The sequence below is a fragment of the Hyperolius riggenbachi genome, chromosome 10 (genome assembly GCF_040937935.1).
Source record: "Hyperolius riggenbachi isolate aHypRig1 chromosome 10, aHypRig1.pri, whole genome shotgun sequence".
In the NCBI taxonomy this organism is placed as follows: domain Eukaryota; kingdom Metazoa; phylum Chordata; class Amphibia; order Anura; family Hyperoliidae; genus Hyperolius; species Hyperolius riggenbachi.
In genome coordinates, this window is record NC_090655.1 from 184,454,745 (window position 1) to 184,482,653 (window position 27,909).

The following is a 27,909-nucleotide window of genomic DNA, read 5'->3' on the forward strand; positions in this document are numbered from 1 at the left end:
CAGCAGGATAGCCAGGCAACTGGTATTGTTTAAAAGGAAATAAATATGGCAGCCGCCATATACCTCTTGCTTCAGTTGTCCTTTAATGTCCTTTAATGATCTGGTTGGGCTCACAGCCTGAAGTGAGATAAGCTTATTCGCCTGTATATGTTCCAGGAAATGACTTTGCAAGTTAATTGATGTCTATTTTTAATAACTACTGAAAATTATTATATAGAGTACTGGTATTTTAATTTGCTGTATGTTTATGATATCATAGCACTTATTTACATAGCAAATCATTTAAATGATAAATATTTAAGTGTAATTCAGATGTCTTTTCCTATATCTGTGCTGTGCTACTTGAATATGATTAATGTATGTAAGCTATTAATAGTCTATTAAACTAATGATTTTGCTCTTTTAGGAAGCGGCTACCTTTGCCAGAGAACAAGGATTTGAAGTAAGTTTAAACCAGACAGGTACTTTATATTCTTCACAGTCACTGAACATTGTGTAGGAATGGAAAGGTTAAAAGATTTTTGTGTTGTTGTAACTTATAACTAGATTCTACATCTTGGACCTTGATGGATGCTTAGCGCAGTTGCCATGGCAAACTAATGCTCTTCCTTCCAGATACTCTTCTCCAATCTGCTTGGCACAGTGACACCCATGTATAATGAAGTTCCAGTGCTCTTGGCTTCTTGTTATTTCAAGCTGCAGGCATAGTTGCAGTTTGAATTGTCACAGTGATAAGCAAATAAAATATACAACTTCTTTCAAAGCAGTTTGTTTGTTAGGACAGAACAGTCATCTTATTCATGCCACGTACAGAAATTAGGTGAAGCTCCATGATTTCTCTTAGTAGTAACAATCTCTAGCCTTGAGTGACACTTTTTACTGCTAATGACCTTGCCTTCGGAAGCTGGATGTGAAAGTCTCAGAATAACCTATTTTAGGAACCTGTAGAGCTACAATTGATAATCAACTGGATTTTTTTACTTTTGTCAGACAACCACTTCAATTCTAGAAGAGGTAATTGATTTTAAATTGCTTTGTTAAAGGAGAGGAACTGACAAAATAAATCCGTATATACCCGTATTTTTCGCCGTATAAGACGCTCCGGCATATAAGACGCACCCAGATTTAGAAGGCAAAAATCAGGAAAAAAAAGAAAAAAACTAAACCTTGGTGTGTCTATGATGCAGGGGCGTCTTATGGACTTTTCACCCCCCAGTTACTCTACATACTATTACACTGACCACATAAGGAGACAGTGTAATGATTGCCTATTCCCATGTTGCCTGCCTGTGTTCCCCTATGTGGTCAGTGTAGGGATTGGCTGTTCCTGTGTCCCCCTGTGCCTGCTGTTTCCCCCTGTGCCTGTCATGTCCTCCTGTGCCAACCATGCCCTTCTGTGCCAGCCATGTCCCCCTGTGGCAGCCATGTCCCCCTGTCAGTCTCCCCCTGTGCAAGCCATGTCCCCGTCAGTGTCCCTGTGCCAGGCATGTCCCCCTGTCAGTGTCCCTGTGCCAGCCATGTCCCCCTGTCAGTATCCCTGTGGCAGCCATGCCTTCCCTGTCAGTGTCCCTGTGCCAGCCATGCCCCCCTGTCAGTGTCCCTGTGCCAGCCATGCCCCCCTGTCAGTGTCCCTGTGCCAGCCATGCCCCCCTGTCAGTGTCCCTGTGCCAGCCATGCCCCCTGTCTGTGTCCGGTGCCAGCCATGTCCCCCTGTTAGTGTCCTCCTGCCAGCCATTTCCCCCTGACAGTGTCCCCCTGTGCCGTCCGTGTCCAGCTGTGCCGGCCATGTCCCCCTGTCCATATCCCATGTGCCAGCAGCGTAATTACAGTATATACGCATGCGTGACCCCGGCGCACGTGTGCTGATTGCGTAATCACCGCGCGGCTAATTAGGACTCACCGGCCAGCGATGTTCGGCGGCTGCAACAGCGGTAGATGGGAGAAGAGGATCCCGAAGCAGGACTGGAGCCAGGAGCGCGGCGGCTGTAGCAGCAGGCATCGGTGGATGGCAGAAGAGGATCGCGAAGCAGGACTGGAGCCAGGAGCGCGGCGGCAGGAGCAGGTAACGTATATACCGCTTCCCTGCGCACCTCTGCATAACAAAATCTGTACCTTCGCCGCATAAGACGCACCCACTTTTCCCCAACAATTTTGGGGAAGAAAAAGTGCATCTTATACGGCGAAAAATACGGTAATAACATTTCATTTGCATCTCTGTACATGAAAAGTGAACAAAGCCACACCCTCCTTTATTTTTCCCATTCATTGTAATCAACAGCTTCACCATCCTGTCAAGAGGTATATTTACATATTGAAGCCCCCAGCTTTTCCTAGTTCCTGGAATCAGTGTCAGTGACGGTGTCAGTGATCCAAACAGTGTGATCGCCTCTCATAGGCATCAGCCTATGAGAGGGATCTATTTCCCTGCCACAAATGGGGACAGCTGAGTGACATAGCTGTCCCCTGTACAGCGCTGTGCTAGATTGCAAAGCTTTATAATGTAAATAGAGACTTCTCTATTTCTCTTTCGCTAATGGCCTGACCAGCCGCATGCGCCTCTGTCAGACAGAGGCGCTGCACCTATCTGCACAACCTCGTAGTTACTCCTGCTCTTGTATTTGCCTGAGGAAGCGGTCTTGGGACCGTGAAACGCGTCACATAATTTTATGTGGAGTACTGATTATAAATATATATTTTTCTGGATACCATATATGGTGGTTGTGTCATATATATATAGGGGAGACGGATCCACCCCGTTCCCACAATTTTTTTATTTGGTTTTAATAGGCTACTAATTTTTATTCTGCTGGCGCCTCTGTAACTAGTACAAATATCATCCACTTGGTGGATGGGTGTGTACGCCCTTATTTTTCTTCTACGGAGAGCGACCTTTTAGCCTGAGTGGGGACAGGCTTAATATCCCCATATGCGATTGGAGTGGTTGCCTGAGGTTGGCAACACAGACTTGTGAGTATATCCATATCTGCTGTACAAATTGAAGATTACCTTATATTAACAATAATACGCTATTGGGGGCTCTCGATTGTTGTCTCTTTTTGTCTTTCTACGTTTTAAAGAAGCATGTGTTGGCTTACTAAAATAATGTGGACAACCAATGTGACCAAAACCAATTTATTGGGCAAAATCAGAAGATCTGCTTCATCAGGTCAATGCAGTGCCTGTGGGAAGGTTGACCATGGTCCCACAGGATATTTACTAGGTTGTGAGGATCTGCTTTTCTCCATACAAGTAGATTTTTTTTTTTTTACCTTTTGCCCAGGGGAGACTATAACATATTTAACAATGTACAGAAATTACAGCATGAATCTGCAAATAGCGATTGATGATCATACAGTCCTCAATATGTAGTATAATGAACCTAGAGCATTGCAGCCATAGGATCGACCTGGCCTTAAGTCACTTTACAGAAAATAAACAAAACTGAGCTAGGAGTTGAAGTGAAAGCAATTAATCAACTACACACATATGATTTATACATTGCCTACAAGGTGCCTTAACATTTTGAGGTATTTTATGGCACTTGTGGTATTTAAAGACTTCCACTTTTGCCCTGTCTGTCCAAATTTAATTTTACCCAGTTTTTTATTTTTATTTTTTCTAGTCCTGATACTGCCTTTAACCAAATCATAGGTGTTTAGGACATTTTCTAGAAATGCTTTATGATCTTCCTAATGAGTTGTGATTGTGTTCATATCCTCAGGTTGTTGACACTAAGGCTAGGTTCACAGTGGGGCAGTGCATTGCGACGTTAAAGTTGTAACACACGTTAATGTTGCATACAGTAGACACAGTGAAGCATACAGGCAGTGAAAAGTAGGCTTCCCTGTATCTGTTACCGGATGCGTTTAAAAAATGCACTGCAGCAGTGCGTTACCTTAACGCAATATTTACCTTGTACCTGTGCCGGTACAAACTGATCCTCCATTCCCCCGCAGCTACCCAGTTTTGTTTCTGCACCTGCCAGACTCTTGCCGCACGTGACCTTGATCGCGTTCCTGTCATCGGGAGCATCATGCGCAGTACAAGAAAATCTCGTACTGCACATGCGCAGGATGATCCCGATCACAGGAACGCGATTGAGGATGCGTGGCCAGAGCCTGGCAGGTGCAGCAGCTATCGACTGGCTCAGTCGCCAAAAACGAAACTGGGTCACTAGGATTAGGACTTCCTAGGCACCTGGTATTGTTTAAAAGGAAATAAATATGCAGCCTCTGTATCCCACTCACCTTGGGTTCCCTTAAATGTTTTCTTTTTTTTTTTAAATAGGAAATATTTCATCATTATTGTAAGATATAAGATTATTGCATATGTAAGATTCTGAAGCTTGTGAATGAGAATAAATACACAGTTCTTTTACAGCTCACAGTGATATTGCAGACTTGCCTAAATATATATTTTGTTAGAATGGCCAATTTTGGCTGCATTGAATTCAGCATTTTCATTTGGTCCCTGCAGATTGTTGTTAGTAATAAATTCCATCTCTTTTACCTCATATATTGCCATCTGCTAATACTGGGAGCTCACATAGCACCTGGCCGAGTCCGGATCCAGGCTGATTAAAAGGAAAGAATTTCTTTTATGTGCCGAGATGGAGTGAGAGTGACAAATTCCTTAGTAAATGGTCTTTCAGAATATTTTAAGTACATATGTCTGGTGTACTCATGGCTGCTTTTTCTATTAGTTCCAGTTCCCATCTTCCAAGTGTCTACAGTGTTATAGAGCAGTAAAATACTGTAGCAAATTTGAAGGATAGCCTAGCAGAACAGTAGTGGTGAAAGTGAGGCCATCCATAGGTGTGGACATGTGTGCTGAGCCTTACTCATGTTTCTGATCACTCCCGAAAGGCTCCATTTCTCTCCAGTAGTGGCTACAACTTTAGTAAGGTTCCCCAATTAAACCCCATAGCAACAGGTGTGTCCCGCCCAGTGTTGTAATTTATTTCAGAAGGTGGTGGGGGCATTGTGTTTCACTGGTATCAGCTCTAGCATTGATTCTGTAGCTGCCTTTACAGATACTTTCTAGCCTGAATTGTTATACTTCATGACCTTCGTTTTTTTCTAAATGAGTCTTGTAAAAAAAAAATAGAGAAAAAGGATGGAACCGCACACAACGCACAGAGAGATCAGCAAGGCATGTCCATAACCGTGTTCTACCCAGAATTTTTTTTCCAGCCGGGTGGCATGAAGAAGTAGCTGGGTGGGGCAAGATGAGAGAATGCAGGGCTGGCGCTTCCCTGCACAACTTTGCTTGCAGCATAGGAGGAGGTGAGCCAATGACAACTGGGTGCTCACCAAAATTAGCTTGGTGGAGCATCAGGCTAAAAGAGCCTGGGGAGAACACTGCATAATCTCACTCACAGACCACTGTTGCCCCCCTCAGGGGGAAGTGACTACGCTGTGCATTCTCTGTATTAATCAGAAAATACAGTCATTATCCAATGCCTTTTGCATTAAAACACATATATAAGTAGATAAATACTAGCTCTACTTACATAACAAATGTATTGCACTGTCCACGTTTTCACTTTAGTGCTTTTCTACAGTAAAAAAAAGAGAAAATCATTTTTAGCATTTCTGATGTAACTGGCTATTTTGAAGCTGATCATGATGTCATTTTCTCCCTTACTCTCCTCTGCCTGATTTGCCCGCCCTTCACTATGGAAAGTGCATAGTCTCAGCATGAGAAATATTGGCCAATGCATGAGAAATATTGGCTAATTAGAGAGGAACAAGAGGTATGGGAGGGGAAAACCGGAGGGAAAGAGACTTCAGCCAATCAGGCTGCATTAGTTAAGTCTGAGGGGAAGTAGAGAAGCAAAAAAGGACAACCCAGCATGCCCTGCAACTTCCTTTTTTGTACCAAATTTTGTGTGTACCAGATAAGAGTCAGGTAAACTGGGGAATGATCATTTATCAACAAGAAAAGTAATAGGGATTTTAACTGTTGGATTGCCTGGTTAGCATCCTTATTACTTGTTTACCAGGTAAAAACAAAGAATTGATTCTTGATTTTATGCCGACAGTTACACTTTAAAAATGTAGATAGTTGTGATTTCATTTGAATCTGCTCAACAGTAAATTGCATCAGTTTGCCACTTAACAGTGATTTCTCCTCCATTCTTCTTAGTAACTAACACAGTTGTTAGATGGTATTCGTGTGGTAATGAATTTTATATATTCATTTCTGCACAAAGGGAAAACATACTGTAACATGACAAGCCAGAAGGATTGCTGGCTTATTATTCATGTTCTCTTATTTGATTTGAAAAAGGAAAACTTTGGAAAGTTAGGGGGAGTATTGAGGAGATGTCTTGTATCGTATCGTTAGGTTTCACCTACCCATATACTACAGAGTGAAAAAGTCATGTTTGATTATTCATACTATGATACTTGCTATTTTCTAGACCGAAGATATTAAAGAGATTGCCAGAAAAGCTCAGGCTTTGCCAAAGGTGAACACAAAAAGACCAAGAGTTGTTGTATTTACGCAGGGGCACGAGGATACCATCATGGCAACAGGTAATTGATTGATTGAATTTGACCTGTGGACCCCATATAAAGCCCATATCTAGTCAAAGATACAAATATTTCTTATAATGGCTTAGCAACAGATTTTCTTTCTTATTCAGTGGGAGAGCCATGGTGAAAGCATACTTTTTTTTATAAACTCCCTGCTGAATTCAGTTTTCTGTATATCTACTCATTTAGGTTTAGTGTCATCTCTTTTCGACTTTGGAAGATATACTGTCCCACCAGGTGCTTTCTCTGATTTCTTATAGGGAAGAACGTGCACTGGATATCTGAACGCAGATGATATTGATTAGACACAGTGGCCCTTATTCAATTCACTTTTTCTCCTAAGTGATATTTTCACATCAAAAATAAAATGCGTTTTAAGTCACCGCTGAGCAAGAAAATACTATACTTTTTCACCTCTTCCTAGGAAAAAAAAAATGAATAGGATGGGGCCCATTGCCTTTTAAGCACCCAGCAAGCAAGAAAATACTTTTGGCAGCATTTTTTCTTATACTTTTTGAATTACAAAGTTCTGAAAAGTAATTTAAACAAGATAAGTTATCTCTTAGGAGAAAACTTGGGAGAAAAAGTGAATTGAATAAGGGCCCAGAATCTTAATTGAGAATAAAAAAAAGTTCCATTTGCCTATACCCTGTTTCCCCAACAATAAGCTCTACCCCCGAAAATGAGCCCTAGTGACAGTTACTGTAAGAAGGAGGAAGAGGCCAGGAAGTGGGCACACAGCGGTGCTATACCATTTGGGCTCCTGTCCTGTCATCCCAGCACAAAGCAAGGTTATCAGCTGTGTGCAGGAATGACAGGGCAAGTGCCGGATCAATACGGTACATTCCCACACAATGCAGATTACCATAGGAAGTGGCCAGCAAGCACGGACACATCTGTGCAGTGCCAATCGGGAACTGGTCCTGTCATCCCAGCACACAGCTAGATTGTCAGCTGTGTTCAGATCAAACTCGTCATGCGGACGCGCTTTACAGCTCTTTACGACGGGAAATACGGAAGAAGAGGACGCTTTGCCCGAGGACGACTGGCAGTCGTCCGAAAACGAAACTTAGCCGCGGAGGGAGACCGGAGGGCACCGAAGGACCGGCACGGGCACAGGACGGCTGCGGGAGGCTTGGGAAAGCCCCCAGGTAAGTGAATTTTTTTTTACCCGCCAGTTAAGGTTCCCTTTAAGCCATAGACCCTGACCAAGCATGCAGATCAAAAACAAGGAACACCAAGAGCCCCAATAGTGTAATATGTACTGGTAAATGGTTACTAGATAAATATTAATACTCACAAACCAGGGTTACCATCAGGCAACCACTGTAAAAGCAGGTGGGAAGATTTTCCTGACCCCACTCAGGAATAAGAAGTCGCTCTCTGTAGATGAGAAAAAGGGGGTTCAGCCCTCCACCCAGGGTGGACTCAATATAATGCAGGAAAACCGAGGCGCCAAAAGAATAAAAGGAAGCTAAATGAGCTTAAAAAAACAAATTCTTGGTAAATAGAGGAGGTAGTGGTGGACTTACCTCCTCCAAGTAGACACACAACGACTGTAGTAAAGACGGTCAATATATTTTATTTATGAACTCCAAATATGCAACGCGTTTCAAATGGTTTGATTCCGCTTCATCAGGCAATAACAACGGAGCAATAGCATATGTGGTCAGTAGAAGAGCCAGGCAACTCTGTCTTGTGATGCAGTGCCATCTAGTGGTGGATTGTGATATATGCATATAGGTGATTGTATCAAAAAATGCATAGCAGAGCGTAACATATAACATTTAAGAGCCAGAGGTGCCTGGCTCTTCTACTGACCACATATGCTATTGCTCTGTTTTTATTGCCTGATGAAGCGGGATCAAACCTGCGAAACGCGTTGCATATTTGGAGTTCATAAATAAAATATATTGACTGTCTTTACTACAGTCGTTGTGTGTCTGCTTGGAGGAGGTAAGTCCACCACTACCTCCTCTATTTACCAAAAATTTGTTTTTTTAAGCTCAAGTTTTTTTAAGCTCATTTAGCTTCCTTTTATCCTTTTGGCGCCTCTGTTTTCCTGCATAAGCATGCATATCAGATGTCTATGACAAATCTGACAAGATTAGCTGCATACTTGTTTCAGGTGTGTGATTTAGACCTTACTGATCAGAAAGGACTGCCAGGAAACTGATATTAAAATGGAAATAAATATGGCAGCTTCCATAGGTCTCACACCTCAGGTTCTTTTTAATGGTACTTGCCACCACTTGCCCCATTTTGATTCTGAACAGGACAGTTAAGGGCTCTGCCTCTGACACAGGAGACCTGGGTTCGAATCTCTGCTCTGCCTGTTCAGTAAGCCAGCACCTATTCAGTAGGAGACCTTTGGCAAGTCTCCCTAGCACTGCTACTGCCTATAGAGCGCGTCCTAGTGGCTGCTGCTCTGGCGCTTCGAGTCCGCCAGGAGAAAAGCGCAATGTAAATGTTCTGGCTTTGTTTGTTTTAAAGTGGTGGTTGAAACTCACCATTGATGTCCTGTTTGTCTACCTAGAGGGAAAGCACTATTTTTGACACCGCATAATGGCATCATGGCAAAGCAAGTAGAGATAATGTTCTTTTACAAATGTCGTTCATTACACATGAGCTTAAAATTCAATTTTGCATGCAAATTCACCTGACATGAAACTCAGGCAGCTTGTTGCTAGTTAAAGAGCTGCCAGCTAACTATCAGCAACTGTTAGGGCCTGTTTCCACTACAGCGAATCTGCATGCGTTTCCTGCATGTAGATTCGCACAAGCAATAAAAGTGGATGGGCCTGTTTCCACTTGTGCAGGATTCTGTGCGGTTTGTTGTGCAGAAAAAATCTGCACGGCAGACCCATCAGAATTCCCACGCCGCACGCGATTCGTCGGTAATGTAATTAAATAGGAAAACCATAAGCATTTTAGTCTTGCGGTTTTCCCAGCGTTTTCGCTTAAAAACCCATGTCAATGCATGCCGGCCCTTAGCCTCCACTGGCTCAGTTTCAAGTTTGTGGAAACTTGCATGGAATGTTGGAACTCAAGATCTTCTGTGTTGCTTGTGTGCAGCAGATCTCATGAAGATACGTGATATTTGACCAGGTGATTGATTTGTAAGGCTCTTAAGGTCCATACCCATGGGAAGATTGCGTCATTCATTTTCGCCAATGATTGTTAAATTTCACAAATGATAGTTAATTTTCATGATATCATGTTTCCGTCGTTAAATATAAATCCGTTAAAGACATCCAACAAACCGCTATGATTAATTTTCAAAGTGCATCATGACAGATCATTGTTCAATCTTCCACCAAAGTCAGTTGACTTAAAGAGAAACTCCGACCAAGAATTGAACTTTATCCTAATCAGTAGCTGATACCCCCTTTTACATGAGAAATCTATTCCTTTTCACAAACGGACCATCAGGGGGTGCTGTATGGCTGATATTGTGGTGAAACCGCTCCCCCAAGAAACTGAGTACGTACTGACAATTTCCTGTCTGTGAACCTTGCTGCATTGTGGGAAATAGCTGTTTACAGCTGTTTCTAACTGCCAAAAATGCATGCAGCAGCTGCATCACCTGCCAACAGTAAAAATGTCACCATGTAATAAATGTCAGAATGTAAATCAGGGATTTAAAATATTTTACAATGGGCAAACACTGACTAAATCATTTATACATAATTGTAAAAATGAAGCACTTTTTTATTGCATTATTTTCACTGGCGTTCCTCTAAGTGGAAAAATAATTTGATTTGAATTCACATGACCGGTTGTGTCCCATCAATCTCAAAGTTGGAAAACAGAACGGAGAACGGTTGTTTGGAGCCAAAGTTCCTCAATCTAACGTTTCCCTGGTTACTTAGCTTTGCTGAGATCACCTACAGATCTGTTTCATGTTTGTTTCCTGTATAGTATATCTCCGCAAATAGAAGCTTCCCAAATCTATCCCCTGACCAAACTGATCACATGCTCCTCCATGAGTTGTGCTACAAACAAACCACTCCTCTGCTGGTTCATGTGAAGCGTAATTTTAATAATCATCATCTCATTTTATTCTAAAAAAGTTTTCTTTATGTTCAGATTAATTTTTAAATGTCATTACTGCCTTGAAAGAGTTATTTTGCACCCATACTTAAAGATTAGCAAATGAATCTTGGCACCAGTTAACTTTTATGGAAATGAATATAATGTTTGAAGTAAAAGTCCTTCCGACCCTCTGACATCTCTGTGCTCGGTTGCTACTTTTTAGTTGTTCAGAATAACCCTGAGCAGGCCCCACATAATCAGGTCTGTGTTACAGATGCTCTTGTAAGAAGTATTGTTGCTTGATTGAGTCAGGATGCTCTGGGAGGTTCTCATAACCCTGCTTTGTCTCGTCAGTTCAGACTCCATTGACATGATAATGAACAGAGCAGTGCCCATAACGAGTGGGGCTGTCCTGGCACCTCTCAGCCCCCCATCTTGCATTGCCCTGAAATTCAGTGTGTTCAGACAAGCCAGCTGCTTTTCTAAAATTCCCAACTGGTTGCCAGGGAGAATAAGCAGCAGAGAAGGGGCTCCTCTAGTATTGTATACATCTAACATATTAGTGGTTTTACATACTTATGTACCCATTGGCAAATGTTGTTGTGGTTGGACACAGTCTGCATTACTGAGAGACCGCAGCTATTCAGGATCTCTGCCTCACACAGTTAAACAAATGCATTCTCATAAAGCATCAATTATTACTTTATACATGTTTTATTATAGCAGGCTACCTCTAAGCTACAAATCCATATATGCAAGCATTACACTCCCCAGTACCCCCCCCCCCCTTTTTTCCCCCTCAAAAACAATTTAAGCCAGAAGAATAGAAATCAGTTCAGTCTGTAATTTGCTTCCTTTATCTGGCTTGCTTGTGTTCACCCCAACGCTCTTCAGACAGCTGCTAACCAGTGCGTTTTGCTTATTATTTCCATGCAGCCGATCTTGAAAACACTGCACCAGACTCTGGAAACTCCATTTACCACCTCGTAGGACATAGTCCTTTTCTTAACAATACACAAATGTTAGACTATTGTTTTATTTATTAAGGCAGAACTTACCATTACATTTTTTTCTAATGCCACTGTACTGCCACTTTGCTGTAGAGAAAGCAAGTGTGTTTACTTGCTTTACTAAACACAATTAGGTTAAACAAATGTCTTGCTTTTATAGTTGTTTAGTGAAACATGCATTCTTAAAATTGTGTGCATTTCCATAGTTTAAATCGTTATGGTTTGAAAATTATCTAATTCTTTTCCCAGCTGATGAAGTTTTGAGCTTTCCTGTGATCGAAATTGACCAGACTAAAATAGTTGACACTAATGGAGCTGGAGATGCATTTGTTGGAGGTAAGTACTTTGTGGTCTTGTGTTTGCACAATAGCTTGAATTGTGCATCTATAATACTATATACTAAATATGGCCCTGCCATCCATTTACTATAGAAGCACATGTTTCCTGGCATTAGAACTTTATTTGCCTCCAGACAACAAAACATGAGCACCGATATACTTGAAGGCATGCATATGACTGCAGCACAATTAAACTGAGCAGCTGTTGTTAGTGAGTGTACATTACTCTATATAACTGGTTTAAGGGGTCTTCTGTGATTCTCAACCTTTTTTTTTTTTTTTTTTTTACTCCAACTACCTAGGTAAGTAGCCTCTTTATCTGCCTATCTGCCTGTGCCCAACCTTATCCTTCCTTTATTTCTTTCTGGGGAAGCTAATTAACATATCTTGTATGTTTTTGGGATGTGGGAGGAAACCAGAGTTGCCTGGAGGAAACCCACACAAACCCAGGCAGAACACACAAAAACTGTGCAGATAATTCCCAGACAGGGATTTAAACTGCAGACCCTGCAATGAAAAGGGAGAGAGTGCTATCCACTAGTCCCCGTGATCTCTATCTGATGATCTGATGCTTATTTCAGACATGACTCTTGTCCCCCCCCCCGCCCCACCTCTCCCCATTTTTTTCTCCAATCTTTTACTTAAATACTTAAATCCCCCCAACTCCCCACCACTTTAAATATTACTTTGTCATAACTTTTCTACCAGTCTACCTATAGCTATATTCTAAACAATATTTTTACAGTAACCAATTAACTGTGGCACCCTAATGTTGTACATAGATTTTACCAGGTTACAGTGGCGTGATGCCTTCTGTGCCTATGAATAATAAAGGACAGTTAAGTGGCTTGAAGTGTGAGGGGTAAAAGGAACAAGGGACTCTCCCGGCTCATTGCCGTTCAAAGACCTTGCATGCTAGATTATTAAATGACCTCAACAGACACCTGTACACACACTAGATTCTAGATTCTCGGCCTAGATCAGCCTAGCTTGTGTACGAAGTTCGAAGTACGAAGTCGGCCTTTCTTCTACTTCTTCTGTCTTCATCAGTATTGGGACTACAGACTTTCCAGATATCAGTGCTAAGATGAAGTAGCTCCCCAGTTTATTGGGTGCTGAATTTTCCAACATCACAGAGCCCAGCTGAGATCTATTTACATGTGGTTTACATGAGCAAGTGCAGGCAGAAAGATATAGTTGTAACAGTAGATATTACAAAAAATAGCTCTAAGCAGTCTGTTTAAAACATGTATGCAAGTGTTCATGCTAAGGGGTTTACTAATCATTTTTTTTTTCACTTCAAGACCTTTAAATCAAGGTTAATAATTCAAGAAATAATTGTAATGTGCAAAGGTTTGGACACCCTAATAATTCAGTATTTATTAACAGCCCCTTTGGCACATATTTTTTATAGCCAGATGTTAATCTTTGAATTGGTGTTGTGGGGATTATTTTCCACTCTTTATTGCATATCTGTTCTAATGCCAATATATTTTGGGCCACAAGGCATGCATGACATGTTTGAGATCTACCCACAGATTTTTCAGTGATGTCGTGAAAGAAGTCCATTCCATTTTTCTCGAGTAGCTCTCAATGAATTTTAAAGTATTCTTAGGATCATTATCTTTTGTAGCTCATCCCCTTTGCAACTTATTACTGGATGTTTAGTACTAGCCTCTGAAATTTGCTTATGTTTTGTGGAATTCATTCTTCGTTCTTCCCATATAATTTTTCCCTGGCTGCCACATAACCCCAAAGCATGATGGTTCCACCCCATTTTTACAATGATATTCCACTTGTATTGATGAATAAACCCCTCAATTAAGATACTGTTTATATATCACAAGCAATTTGATAAGCGGCTTTCCTACCTTGATTTATGAGCAGAAATACTAAAATAGCCACGCTGGAGACCTGCTTACAACACAATTACTGCTAGGTTTGTTGGTTTCTTTTCACTTCAGGTGATTACTAATCAAGAATTTCCTGTTCTGTGCAGCTAGGCACGCATGCAGGAGAGTATGGAATTATTATTAAGCAGGAAGTTTGACACCTCACAGAAAGCAAATATCTGAAATATACTGATTTCATGGGTGGGGGAACTACCGTATTTGATCTTAGATTCCCTACAGTTCCTATTACGGTGAGCACATGTGATACAATTTTTATCGTCTGTACGTTATGCTCCAAACTTGGACATCTTCAAACGCACTCTTAAAACACACCTTTTCAGACAAGCTTATAACATTTTATAGTCCCTATAGTTTATAGTCAGCGCTGCGTAATATGTTGGCGCTTTATAAATACAATAAATAAATAAATAGTCCCTACTTGCTTATCTGTTCACAATGTAATCAGAGGCAAAGGCTCACTGCTTCATCAATCCCCCCCCCCCTTTACCTAGTGTGTCCCCCACTACCCTTTAGATTGTATGCTCGCAAGGGCAGGGTCATCCTAATGTTTACTGTTTTTGTTGCAATATTTGTGCTGCTTGAGACTCTGCTATACATTTTTTAGTTGTACCTATGTTCCCCTGTTGTCTTATTGTGCTTTGTAAAGCACTGCAGAATTATGATCGCAGTGTATCGCACATGTCTGATTTTTTTTTTCCCTTCAATTCTGAAATGTTTTTTCAAAACTATGAAAAAATGTAATGGGTCTATAAATTGAGAATTTTACAATCTGTCTTATGGTGCCCATGCATGGTACAATTTTATCATTTTTTTTTTCAATTAGATAAATTTATTTCATTATTCTGTTAGATTGAATATAAAGATTTTTCCAACATGTCCGATTAGATTTTTATTGAAAAAACGAGATAATCATTTTTCTTGGTCGAATTTTTTATTTTCGATTCGATCGTTGTGGTCGAATAAACAGGAAAATTGAATGGTTTTATTATTCCCTGTATGGGCACTGTTACACAATTCAGTTTTCTGAAAAAATTATCAGAATTTTTCACCATGGCCAATAAAAAAAAATATTGGGGGAAAAAATAAGAAATCCAAGCACTTTGCTAGATAACAAAAAATGGTACTTTTCCGTTTGCCGGGCGCATCCGATAGGTGGCGCTAATTACATTAGTAGTCACGTAACAAAAGTGTAATGTAACCGATTCTATTGTGTTATTTTACTGGCCGTCTCACTGCGGCCAATTGTATTATCAAAAGTGAATTAATTGAATTAAATTAGGCCGGCGGCAATGTAACAGATGAAGCAGCCGGCTTCGGCTCTGTCTCCTCTCCTCCCCCTGCCTCTCTCTCCTATAGAACACTGGCAGCCGGGGGACGCGTGTCCCCGAGACTCGTTTGTCGCAAGAAAACAAGTAGCTGCAACATTGCTTCTGCCAGCACCCGCTCTGCAAGAACGAACGGCAGCATTCCCTGCCACAATGAACAACTCTGGGGGGACACGCATGTCCCCCGGCTGTCAGTATTGTATAGGAGAGAGGCAAAGGGGAGGAGAGCGAGAGCCGAAACCAGCGGCTTCATCTGTTACATTGCCGCCGGCTTAATTTAATACAATTAACTCACTTTTGATAATACATTTGGCCGCAGCGAGATGGGCAGTAAAAAAACACAATAGAATCGGTTACATTACGCTTTTGTTACGTGACTACTAATGTAATGACCATTAATGTAATTATTATGGAAAAGTACCCAAAAAATAATTATATTTTTCTGTATTACCAATCATTTTTTATTTAAAAAAAAACACAACCTGGGGAAATCAAAGGTTTTATTATATTGTGTGTCACCACCTTGTAGGGGTAATACAGTCTGGCATAGCATACAAGAACAACTTGTCTCTCTAGTCTTTATTGTCCATATAGTTATCCTACTTTTGGCATTTGTGCCAATGTAATCTGTGCTGCGAAAAGCCTTTACATGTATGTTTCACTTTAATCTATACAAAAAGCTCTTAATGGATACCTTAGCCTGAGGCAAAGCTACTGAAAATGAGCGCAAAGGTATATTCATGCTGTATCCACATACCTCTCTGCGTTGTCCGTTGCTCTCCTGGTTTCCTCCTCAAAAATTAGATTTTTGGCTGTAGACAAATTTTCTGACAGGAAAAGTCAGGCTGCAGCGATTATCCTTCCATTGCTGTTCCCTCCTCATCCACAAGGGTAGTGAATGGGGCAGGGTAGAGGATGGAATGGAAGGGTGATAGGAGGGAACATCACCACTAGCTTGCCATTTCTGGTCTGGAAAATTTGACTTTAGCCTAAAATCATATCTTTTAAGGAGTGAATATGAGGACCAGGGGAACAAGGAGACGTAAGGATAACACAGAGGTATATGCAAGCCCAGCATGAACATACCTCTACTTTCTGTCAGTAGCATTGCTTCGGCTCGAGTATCCTTTCACTCTTACCATGTCTCCTTGCATCGTGGTACTCTCCCCCCTCCACAGCTTGTCGCAAGGGCAATGTAAGTCTGTGAAAACTTGCACACTATGGCAACCCGCTGTGACGGAAGTCTTAAAATTGCAAACATTAATGCAGATGACAAGTGGGGGCCTCAAGCACTGCCACCACTCGGGACCCCCAAACCCGCATGCAACACAGTGGGGGAGCGCAGTCGAGCCCCGGAGCTGCCACCACCAGGAACTAACCTCCACTACACCCTCAACTTACCAAACACAAAAGGAGTGCTCACTCCCAGACAGTACTCTGCCACTTATATAGTCTGCAGACTGCCAGTCAGCCAATAAGAAATGCAAATACATTACACCTAGTCTGCAATACTTAATTAAGCAGAGGCTGAGCAATACAGCCATATGTTGGAGAGGGTTCAGTCACATATAGTCATAAAAATGAAAAAAAAGTCATTAATATATGCAAACACTAGTAGTCTTAAAATTGCCGCAAGGCCGCCCAAAACTCTGCGGTGGGAGGCCGCATGATCTGTGCCTACCGCATGGATTATGCAGCAATGCAGGTCTAAGGCGATATGGTAAGTTTGAACGATCAGTTGCGGTGTGCAGACACAGAACGATGAACTTCAGTGACATACTTCCTGTCAAGCAGAGAGCACGTCACTAAGCAAGGTGTGGAGCTATGCAGAACTGTAGTGGGAAGTATATGAAGGCTGACATATTTATTTCTTGTTAAACAATACCAGTTGCCTGACAGCCCTGCTGATCTATTTGGCTGCAGTAGTGTCTGAATGACACCAGAAACAAGCATGCAGCTAATCTTGTCAGATCTGACAATGTCAGAAACACCTGATCTGTATATGCTTGTTCAGTGTCTGTTTATAAGTATTAGAGGCAGAGAATCCAAAGGGCTGCCAGGTAACTGGTATTGCTTAACCACTTGCCGACCGCCCACAGCCGATGGGCGGCGGCAAAGTGGATCCCTAAAGGACCGCAATACGCCCAAGGGCGTTGCGTCCTTTTCGCATGCCGGGGGAGCGATTGCGTCATTGATGACGCACGCTTCCCCCGGCAACTGGCTCCGCCCACCCGCCGCAACATCCCTCCCGGCCATACAGAAGCGCCGGCGGGATGATAACCCCGCGATCGCCGCTACAAAGTGTATAATACACTTTGTAATGTATACAAAGTGTATTATACGAGCTGCCTCCTGCCCTGGTGGTCCCAGTGTCCGAGGGACCACCAGGGCAGGCTGCAGCCACCCTAGTCTGCACCCAAACACACTGATCTGCCCCCGGATCGTCCACAGCACCCCTCAGACCCCCCCCCTGACCAGCCCCAAGACCACTGTTTGCACCCAATCACCCACCTAATAACCCATCAATCACTCCCTGTCACTATCTGTCAACGCTATTTTTTTTTTATCCCCCCGCCCCCTGCTCCCTCCTGATCACCCCCACCCCTCAGATTCTCCCCAGACCCCCCTCTGTGTACTGTATGCATCTATCCCCCCTGATCACCTGTCAATCACCCATCAATCACCCCCTGTTACTGCCACCCAACAATCAGCCCCTAACCTGCCCCTTGCGGGCAATAGATCGCCCGCAGATCCGACATCAGATCACCTCCCAAGTGCAGTGTTTACATCTGTTCTCTACCCTAAACACCCACTAATTACCCATCAATCACCGCCTGTCACTGTTACCTATCAGATCAGACCCTAATCTGCCCCTTGCGGGCACCCAATCACCCGCCCACACGCTCAGATTGCCCTCTGACCCCCCCTTATCAATTCACTAGTGCATTAATTACATCTGTTCTTCCCTGTAATAACCCACTGATCACCTGTCAATCACCTGCCAATCACCTATCACCCATCAATCACCCCCTGCTACTGCCACCCATCAATCAGCCCCTAACCTGCCCCTTGCGGGCAATCTGATCACCCACACCATTAGATTGCCTGCAAACCCGCCGTCAGATTACCTCCCAAATGTATTGTTTACATCTGTTATCTTCTCCAAACACCCACTAATTACCTATCAATCACCCCCTATCACCACCTGTCACTGTTACCTATCAGATCAGATCCTAATCTGCCCCTTGCGGGCACCCAATCACCCGCCCGCACGCTCAGATTGCCCTCAGACACCCCCCCCCCCCCCCTTATCAATTCGCCAGTGCATTAAATTACATCTGTTCTTCCCTGTAATAACCCACTGATCACCTGTCAATCACCTGCCTATCACCCATCAATCACCCCCTGTCACTGCCACCCATCAATCAGCCCCTGTCACTGCCACCCATCAATCACCCCCTGTCACTGCCACCCATCAATCAGCCCCTAACCTGCCCCTTGCGGGCAATCTGATCACCCACCCACACCATCCGATCGTCTGCAGAAGCGCAGTCAGATCGCCTCCCAAGTGCATTGCATTTGTTCTCTCCTCTAAACACCCACTAATTACCCATCAATCACCACCTGTCACTGCTACCCATCAGATTAGACCCCTATCTGCCCCTAGGGCACCCAATCACACACCCCCAGCCCTGATCACCTCGCCAGTGCATTACTTGCATCTATCCCCCCACTAATCACACCTTGAGACACCCATCAATTACCTCCTGTCACCCCCTAGCACACCTACCCATCAGATCAGGCCCTAATTTGCCCCGTGTGGGCTCCTGATCACTCGGCCAAACCCTCAGATCCCCCTCAGACCCCCTTCCGATCACCTCCCCAGTGCATTGAGTGCATCTATTTTCCCCTCTAATCACCCCTTGAGACACCCATCAATCACCTCCTGTCACCCCCCTAGCACTCCTATCCATCAGATCAGGCCCAATACAACCTGTCATCTAAAAGGCCACCCTGCTTATGACCGGTTTCACAAAATTCGCCCCCTCATAGACCACCTGTCATCAAAATTTGCAGATGCTTATACCCCTGAACAGTCATTTTGAGACATTTGGTTTCCAGACTACTCACGGTTTTGGGCCCGTAAAATGCCAGGGCGGTATAGGAACCCCACAAGTGACCCTATGTTAGAAAAAAGACACCCCAAGGTATTCTGTTAGGTGTATGATGAGTTCATAGAAGATTTTATTTTTTGTCAAAAGTTAGCGGAAATTGATTTTTATTGTTTTTTTTTTTTTCACAGTGTCATTTTTCACTAACTTGTGACAAAAAATAAAATCTTCTATGAACTCGCCATACACCTAACGGAATACCTTGGGGTGTGTTCTTTCTAAAATGGGGTCACTTGTGGGGTTCCTATACTGCCCTGGCATTTTAGGGGCCCTAAACCGTGAGGAGTAGTCTAGAAAACAAATGCCTCAAAATGACCTGTGAACAGGACGTTGGGCCCCTTAGCGCACCTAGGCTGCAAAAAAAAGTGTCACACGTGGTATCGCCATACTCAGGAGAAATAGTATAATGTGTTTTGGGGTGTATTTTTATACATACCCATGCTGGGTGGGAGAAATCTCTCTGTAAATGGACAATTGTGTGTAAAAAAAAAAATCAAACAATTGTCATGTACAGAGATATTTCTACCACCCAGCATGGGTATGTGTAAAAATACACCACAAAACACATTATACTACTTCTCCTGAGTACGGCGGTACCACATGTGTGGCACTTTTTTACACCCTAAGTGCGCTAAGGGGCCCAAAGTCCAATGAGTACCTTTAGGATTTCAAGGGTCATTTTGCGACATTTGGTTTCAAGACTACTCCTCACGGTTTAGGGCCCCTAAAATGCCAGGGCAGTATAGGAACCCCACAAATGACCCCATTCTAGAAAGAAGACACCCCAAGGTATTCCGTTAGGAGTATGGTAAGTTCATAGAAGATTGTATTTTTTGTCACAAGTTAGCGGAAAATGACACTTTGTGAAGAAAAACAATTAAAATCAATTTCCGCTAACTTGTGACAAAAAATAAAATCTTCTATGAACTCACCATACTCCTAACGGAATACCTTGGGGTGTCTTCTTTCTAAAATGGGGTCATTAGTGGGGTTCCTATACTGCCCTGGCATTTTAGGGGCCCTAAACCGTGAGGAGTAGTCTTGAAACAAAAATGACCTGTGAAATCCTAAAGGTACTCATTGGACTTTGGGCCCCTTAGCGCAGTTAGGGTGCAAAAAAGTGCCACACATGTGGTATCGCCGTACTCAGGAGAAGTAGTATAATGTGTTTTGGGGTGTATTTTTACACATACCCATGCTGAGTGGGAGAAATCTCTCTGTAAATGGACAATTGTGTGTAAAACAAAACAAACCATTGTCATTTACAGAGATATTTCTCCCACCCAGCATGGGTATATGTAAAAATACACCCCAAAACACATTACACTACTTCTCCTGAGTACGGTGATACCACATGCGTGGCACTTTTTTGCACCCTAACTGCGCTAAGGGGCCCAAAGTCCAATGAGTACCTTTAGGATTTCACAGGTCATTTTGAGACATTTGTTTTTAAGACTACTCCTCACAGTTTAGGGCCCCTAAAATGCCAGGGCAGTATAGGAACCCCACAAATGACCCCATTTTAGAAAGAAGACACCCCAAGGTATTCCGTTAGGAGTATGGTAAGTTCATAGAAGATTTTATTTTTTGTCACAAGTTAGCGGAAAATGACACTTTGTGAAAAAAATCACTTAAAATCAATTTCCGCTTAATTTCCGAATACCTTGGGGTGTCTTCTTTCTAAAATGGGGTCATTTGTGGGGTTCCTATACTGCCCTGGCATTTTAGGGGCCCTAAACTGTGAGGAGTAGTCTTAAAAACAAATGTCTCAAAATGACCTGTGAAATCCTAAAGGTACTCATTGGACTTTGGGCCCCTTAGCGCAGTTAGGGTGCAAAAAAGTGCCACGCATGTGGTATCACCGTACTCAGGAGAAGTAGTGTAATGTGTTTTGGGGTGTATTTTTACACATACCCATGCTGAGTGGGAGAAATATCTCTGTAAATGGACAATTGTGTGTAAAAAAAAAAATCAAACAATTGCCATTTACAGAGATATTTCTCCCACCCAGCATGGGTATGTGTAAAAATACACCCCAAAACACATTATACTACTTCTCCTGAGTACGGCAATACCACGTTTGGCACTTTTTTGCAGCCTAACTGCGCTAAGGGGCCCAAAGTCCAATGAGCACCTTTAGGCTTTATAGGGGTGCTTACAATTTAGCACCCCCCAAAATGCCAGGACAGTAAACACACCCCACAAATGACCCCATTTTGGAAAGTAGACCCTTCAAGGTATTTAGAGAGGAGCATAGTGAGTCCGTGGCAGATTTCATTTTTTTGTCGCAAGTTAGAAGAAATGGAAACTTTTTTTTTTTTAATTAAAACTTCATACAGGCACTCAATTAAAGTTGTTTGAAATGTCTGACAACTGACTGTCGTGTGCACAAATGTAGCAAAACAACATAAGCGGCCAATATCGGCCATATTGCCCAATCCATCCAGCAGATCAGCATACACAACTTGTTGGGCAGATATCGTGCAGTTGGCCACGTGTGTATAATGTAGTTTGAACAACTTTGTTCTACTAAATGCGGACATGTCATGCATGCTGTCGTTTCTATTTGCGTGCGCAGTATTTAAAACAAGTGGTGGTTTGCAGTATCAGTGTGCAAATACTTGTCATTTCAAGGGTGTCACCAGTAAAGTGTTTTCTGTGACGGTCTTGTGTTTTCTTTGATTTTTGTTTGGCATGTGTTCGGACCTTTAGACTTGCAGCAGTCTGCAAGCTGAAACTACAAAAATACTTGTATAGCACTGACATGGTATAAAAGGTTTTAAATAAATTGTTCTGTAGCACGTTACAAAAGAGACACTGGGGTTATAGAAGAAGTGGGCTACAAATTAATCAGAGGGATGGAAGGACTCACACAGACTCGCACAGTAAGGTAAGGTAAACTGGGCTTTGAAAGGAGACCACTTACAGGCATTCTGATTAACATGAATAAATACACGAAAGGGCAATATTAAAGCCAAAGCTCTTATCCCTAGGTACAGTGGTTTGCAAAAGTATTCGGCCCCCTTGAAGTTTTCCACATTTTGTCATATTACTGCCACAAACATACTGATACTGATACAAAGTGATGTACATGTGAGAAGTGGAATGAAAGTCGTACATGATTCCAAACATTTTTTACAAATAACTGCAAAGTGGGGTGTGCGTAATTATTCAGCCCCCTTTGGTCTGAGTGCAGTCAGTTGCCCATAGACATTGCCTGATGAGTGCTAATGACTAAATAGAGTGCACCTGTCTGTAATCTAATGTCAGTACAAATACAGCTGCTCTGTGACGGCCTCAGAGGTTGTCTAAGAGAATATTGGGAGCAACAACACCATGAGGTCCAAAGAACACACCAGACAGGTCAGGGATAAGGTTATTGAGAAATTTTAAAGCAGGTTTAGGCTACAAAGAGATTTCCAAAGCCTTGAACATCCCACGGAGCACTGTTTAAGCGATCATTCAGAAATGGAAGGAGTATGGCACAACTGTAAACCTACCAAGACAAGGCCGTCTACCTAAACTCAAAGGCTGAACTAGGAGAGCGTTGATCAGAAATGCAGTCAAGAGACCCATGGTGACTCTGGATGAGCTGCAGAGATCTACAGCTCAGGTGGGGGAATCTGTCCATAGGACAACTATTAGTCGTGCACTGCACAAAGTTGACCTTTATGGAAGAGTGGCAAGAAGAAAGCCATTGTTAACAGAAAAGCATAAGAATTCCCGTTTGCAGTTTGCCACAAGCCATGTGGGGGACACAGCAAACATGTGGAAGAAGGTGCTCTGGTCAGATGAGACCAAAATGGAACTTTTTGGCCAAAATGCAAAACGCTATATGTGGCGGAAAACTAACACTGCACATCACTCTGAACGCACCATCCCCACTGTCAAATATGGTGGTGGCAGCATCATGCTCTGGGGGTGCTTCTCTTCAGCAGGGACAGAGAAGCTGGTCAGAGTTGATTGGAAGATGAATGGAGCCAATTACAGGGCAATCTTGGAAGAAAACCTCTTGGAGTCTACAAAAGACTTGAGACTGGGGCGGAGGTTCACCTTCCAGCAGGACAACGACCCTAAACATAAAGCCATGGCAACAATGGAATGGTTTAAAGCAAAACATATTCATGTGTTAGAATGGCCCAGCCAAAGTCCAGATCTAAATCCAATCGAGAATCTTTGGCAAGATCCGAAAAGTGCTGTTCACTAACGCTGTCCATCTAATCTGACTGAGCTGGAGCTGTTTTGCAAAGAAGAATGGGCAAGGATTTCAGTCTCTACATGTGCAAACCTGGTAGAGACATACCCTAAAAGACTGGCATTGCAGCAAAAGGTGGTTCTACAAAGTATTGACTCAGGGCTGAATAATTACGTACAACCCCACTTTGCAGTTTTGTTTTTTAATGTTTGGAATCATGTATGATTATCGTTCCACTTCTCACATGTACACCACTTTGTATTGGTCTTTCACGTAGAATTCCAATAAAATTGATTCATGTTTGTGGCAGTAATATGACAAAATGTTGAAAACTTCAAGGGGGCCGAATACTTTGCAAACCACTGTATGTACTAAAAACAAAGACAGGAACTGCATATGGAGAAAACTATATTCTACCACCTGTTCAGAAAGTGTTTTTTCACAGTAAGAGAAGAGAAGATCTGTAATGTCCTGCTCTATGGAGAAGTTATGTCTAATTCAATATTTGTATTTTAAAGGGCCTTAGATGCTTCCCTTATAGTAAATTATATCTCAGCTGTAATTATTAGGTAGATGATATAAATTTGATCTAATTGTTGCGTGAGAGGCGGATTACACCTTACTATGGATTAACCTTCCTGGCGGTATTGACGAGCCTGGCTCGTCCAGCAGAAACATGCTGAAAGCGGTATTGACGGGCTGAGCTTGTCAATACTGCAAGGGAGATTTCCTGTTTGTCTGCCCTGCCGGCTTCACTTTTCCCTCATCAGGGATTCCCCAGGATGGCTCAGATCGGGGGGGGGGGGGGGGTTTGAAGAAGAGGGGATCGGGAGGGAGGGAGAGGAGATGGTACGAGGGAGGGAGAGAGGCCACCCACAGCCCGCCCGCATAGAAGGGGACTCCCCCCCCATAGAGGAAGGAGTCCCCACTCGGCCACCAGCCATACAGAAGGGAGCCCCCCATAGAGGGGCTTCAGACGGGGGAGCAGGGAATCGGGAGGGGGGGGGGAACGACTTGAACGCATTTTTTAACAAAACGCGTGGCTGACCCATTCAGGATGGTGAATAGGATCAGCCACGCAACGCATGCAAACACAGATGGCGTGCGTTCGTACGCGTTGCGTTCCGATTGCACGGCTATCCGCGTTGGATAATGTGACTGTGGCCTCGTGCAGCAGTGCCATTTCATATGTTGTACTGTGCTCAGGTTCACTTAAACAGTTGTAGCCATGTTTCCCTGACCCACAGTTCATTTATTACTTGAAACCTTCTCTTTGGCATTCTGGGAATTCCTGCTGCTAATTTTCCAAATGGCATTATCAACATGTCTTGAACACCGTGTCTTCATTCCACTGATCTCTTGCCATTAACTTGCTAAAATCCTTACCAGACAACACATCACACAAATCACCTGCCAGCATGTAACCTCTCTAGTGAGAGCTGAATAGCAGAGGATACAGTGGGGGGAAAAAAATGTATTTAGCCTCTTGTGTGACTCTACATTTCATGCATCAGCAGAGTTTTAATAGCAAGACAATGTCTTTCCTTAATAGCAAATGCAAGGAACAAAGCTTTTAAGGACTTCTCTCTGGTTCAGCAGCACATTGTTTTTTTTTTCTTCCTATCTCAGACATTATCCCATGTTTGTTGTGCGTTGTGGCATTGCTGTAATGGGAGCTCTGCTGTGTCTCTTGTTTACAAATGTAATTATAAAAGCATTGAACAGACTGGTAAACAGGCTGTCAATCTGTTGTTTTTACATAGAGATGTGTAAGAATGTTGCAATAAATAAAAATAAATATTCTAGAATTCTTGTGAATGTTAGTGTAAGCATGTGCATTGGCCATAATCAGTCAAGATGGAATGGTAGCAGCACATAACTCAGGCCTACCAATGAGCCAGGAGATTAATGTTACGGGAACAGTAGTGAAAATAATATTATCAATTATTCATTTATTTATTTTTAAAATATTAATTTATAAATGATTTAGTCAATGTTTGCCCATTGTAAAAACTCTTCTCTTCATGATTTACATTCTGAAATCTACCGCAGGTGGCGAAATCTTTAGACCTGTCAGGTAATCTCTTCAGAATGTATATTTGTTGAGAGTTCCAAAGCCAGTACAAATTACCATGATCTCCTAGAATTCTCAGAGGGGAGAATATCATCTAGCTAAACATCACTGGGAGGGCAGGGGTACATTCAATATACAGCAATGTATAGATATAGGACTGTAAAATTGGGTATCCTGAGTAATTTACTGTGTTCTACTGTATATCATTACAGAAATAGAGACCAACAAACGGTGATTTGGGTTACCGTATATCTTTAATGAATAACTTTACATGGTTAGTCACTACAGTGTCTCTTTAGCCTTGTGAGTGCACTTACCACCCTGTCAAGGTGTATGATGCATATACTTCAGTACTCATTGAGCTTAGGCTTATGGCTTTCCTCAGACAAGAATATGCTTGATTCATGTATAGTTAACTTCTTAGATGTAGCCCTGCTCTTTTTGTTAAAAACTAAAGATTAGGAATTTGTTTCTACCTGTTGGATCAGGTAGTCAAACAATGGTGCCAATCTGCTATAAATGGTTAGGTACATCTTTTCTCATACATTTTATACTAGTCTATGTTTTGTTACTTCTTAGCTACCACCCGGTTCAAGTTTTTTTTTTTTTTTTTAAAGCTTCACACTTACCACGAACACGCTGTCCCATAATCTCAAAGGCACCAACTCTGGAGTTAAGAGAGGCAAGATTTTAGAATCACTAATAAAGAATAAGGTTGACATAGCATATATTGTGAGAATTTTTTTCAAGAAAAAAAATTAACCCAGTATATCAAACATAATATAGGTAGAAGGCTGCGCATCCCTGACCCAATACTGTACAATTGAATGGTTAATCGCTGTGGCGCACCACCGGTGTTCTGATATCAAACATACTCCCAATTAATTCCTTGTCCCACACGATCTGGTCCAGGATATCGGGTAAACAATGATTATAAATATGACTTTCTGATTATGCCCCAGTCTTACATTGGCCATATTTTTCGGACTATAAGACGCACTAGATTTAGAGGACAGAGGAACCATCTACCTATCAGTCAGGGGCGCTGCCCCAGACTGCCAATTACAGCTGCTCACTGCTCCTGCTGGTTTCTTAACAGAAGCTGATAGTCCGAAAGGCGGGACCCCGGCTCTGTCATTGAGGCCAATCACTGCACTCCCTCAGTAGCTGGGAGTCCCGTGGTCCTGACCTCAGGAATATCGGCTCTTGTTAAGAAGCCAGCAGAAGCAGTGAGCGGCTGTAATTGGCGGTCTGGGGCAGCGCCCCCCCCCCCCCCCCCCCCCCGCTTAATTGGTAGATGGCTCCTGCAGCTACTTCATCACTGGAGCTGCTGGCTGCAGCATATGAGTATAAGCAAAAGGAGTTTGGGAGCCCCAGGGCCTGATGGCTTTACAGCCGAACTTTACAATACTTTTTCTGGTCAGTTAGCTGCTCCCTTCTGTCTTTGCCTTTGTCAATAGCTCTGAGGGGTCCAGTACCTTTTTGCATTGTTTAAACAGTGGTGTTATTTCAGTCATCCCAAAAGAGATGCAGAACAGACTGGACTGTGGCAAATTTAGGTCCATCTCAATAATAAATATTGATGTTAAAATTTACTCTAGAATCTTGTCTAATAGGCTCCATACTGCAGTGGTGACACTCCAACAAAACGGTGTCCGTAAAAAACCAGCAGCTCAACGATAACATTAACAGGACAATTAACTTCATTCACACATCTCAGAAGCACAGGATCTGATCCGATCTCACTGTGTACCTAGCATAAGGGAGTCATCTTGTATAGATTGAATCAGAGGTTCTAGAGCTAAATTAAGATGATAGGGGGTCAGCCTGTCTCACCCCATTGATTTTAACATATGCAGATCGGTTAGGATATAAGGATTTAATACTTTTAATAAATCTGGATCCAAAACAAAATTTTTCCAGAACCTGGAGAAGGAAATGTCTGTCTAGTCTGTCGAATGTTTTTTTCTGCAACAATTTCAATCAGTACAACCTCCCAGGTACACAGTGAGATTTTGCCGGATCAATTATTTCCAACATGTCTGATTTAATTTCAGAGTGTTTTCCGTTCACTTCCATCGGAAATCGATCGGAAAACAATCGGAAATCAGATCGGACATGTTGAAAATAATCGATCTGCCAGAAAATCTCATAGTGTGTACTTAGCATTATATTCGGTTTGCCAGTAAGGAAAAAGGAACAATAAATGTTGGCATTTGCTAATGAACTTCTTTTGACCCTAGGGAATAGGCAGTGAGGACCCAGAGTCTCCTTGAGATTTTCTATAGCTACTCTTATTTTAATATTA

At 42.5% G+C, this 27,909-nt stretch overlaps 1 protein-coding gene across 3 annotated transcripts in view; it reads left to right on the plus strand.

Moving 5' to 3' along the window:
* Positions 1–27,909, plus strand: part of ADK (adenosine kinase) — a 374,760-nt gene that overhangs the window by 345,213 nt on the left and 1,638 nt on the right. For all 3 annotated transcript variants that reach the window (XM_068255379.1, XM_068255381.1, XM_068255380.1), the window contains 3 exons: positions 407–442; positions 6,425–6,539; positions 11,834–11,920. In XM_068255379.1, coding sequence (XP_068111480.1) covers positions 407–442; positions 6,425–6,539; positions 11,834–11,920 — 238 coding nt within the window. The remainder of the gene's footprint in view (positions 1–406; positions 443–6,424; positions 6,540–11,833; positions 11,921–27,909) is intronic.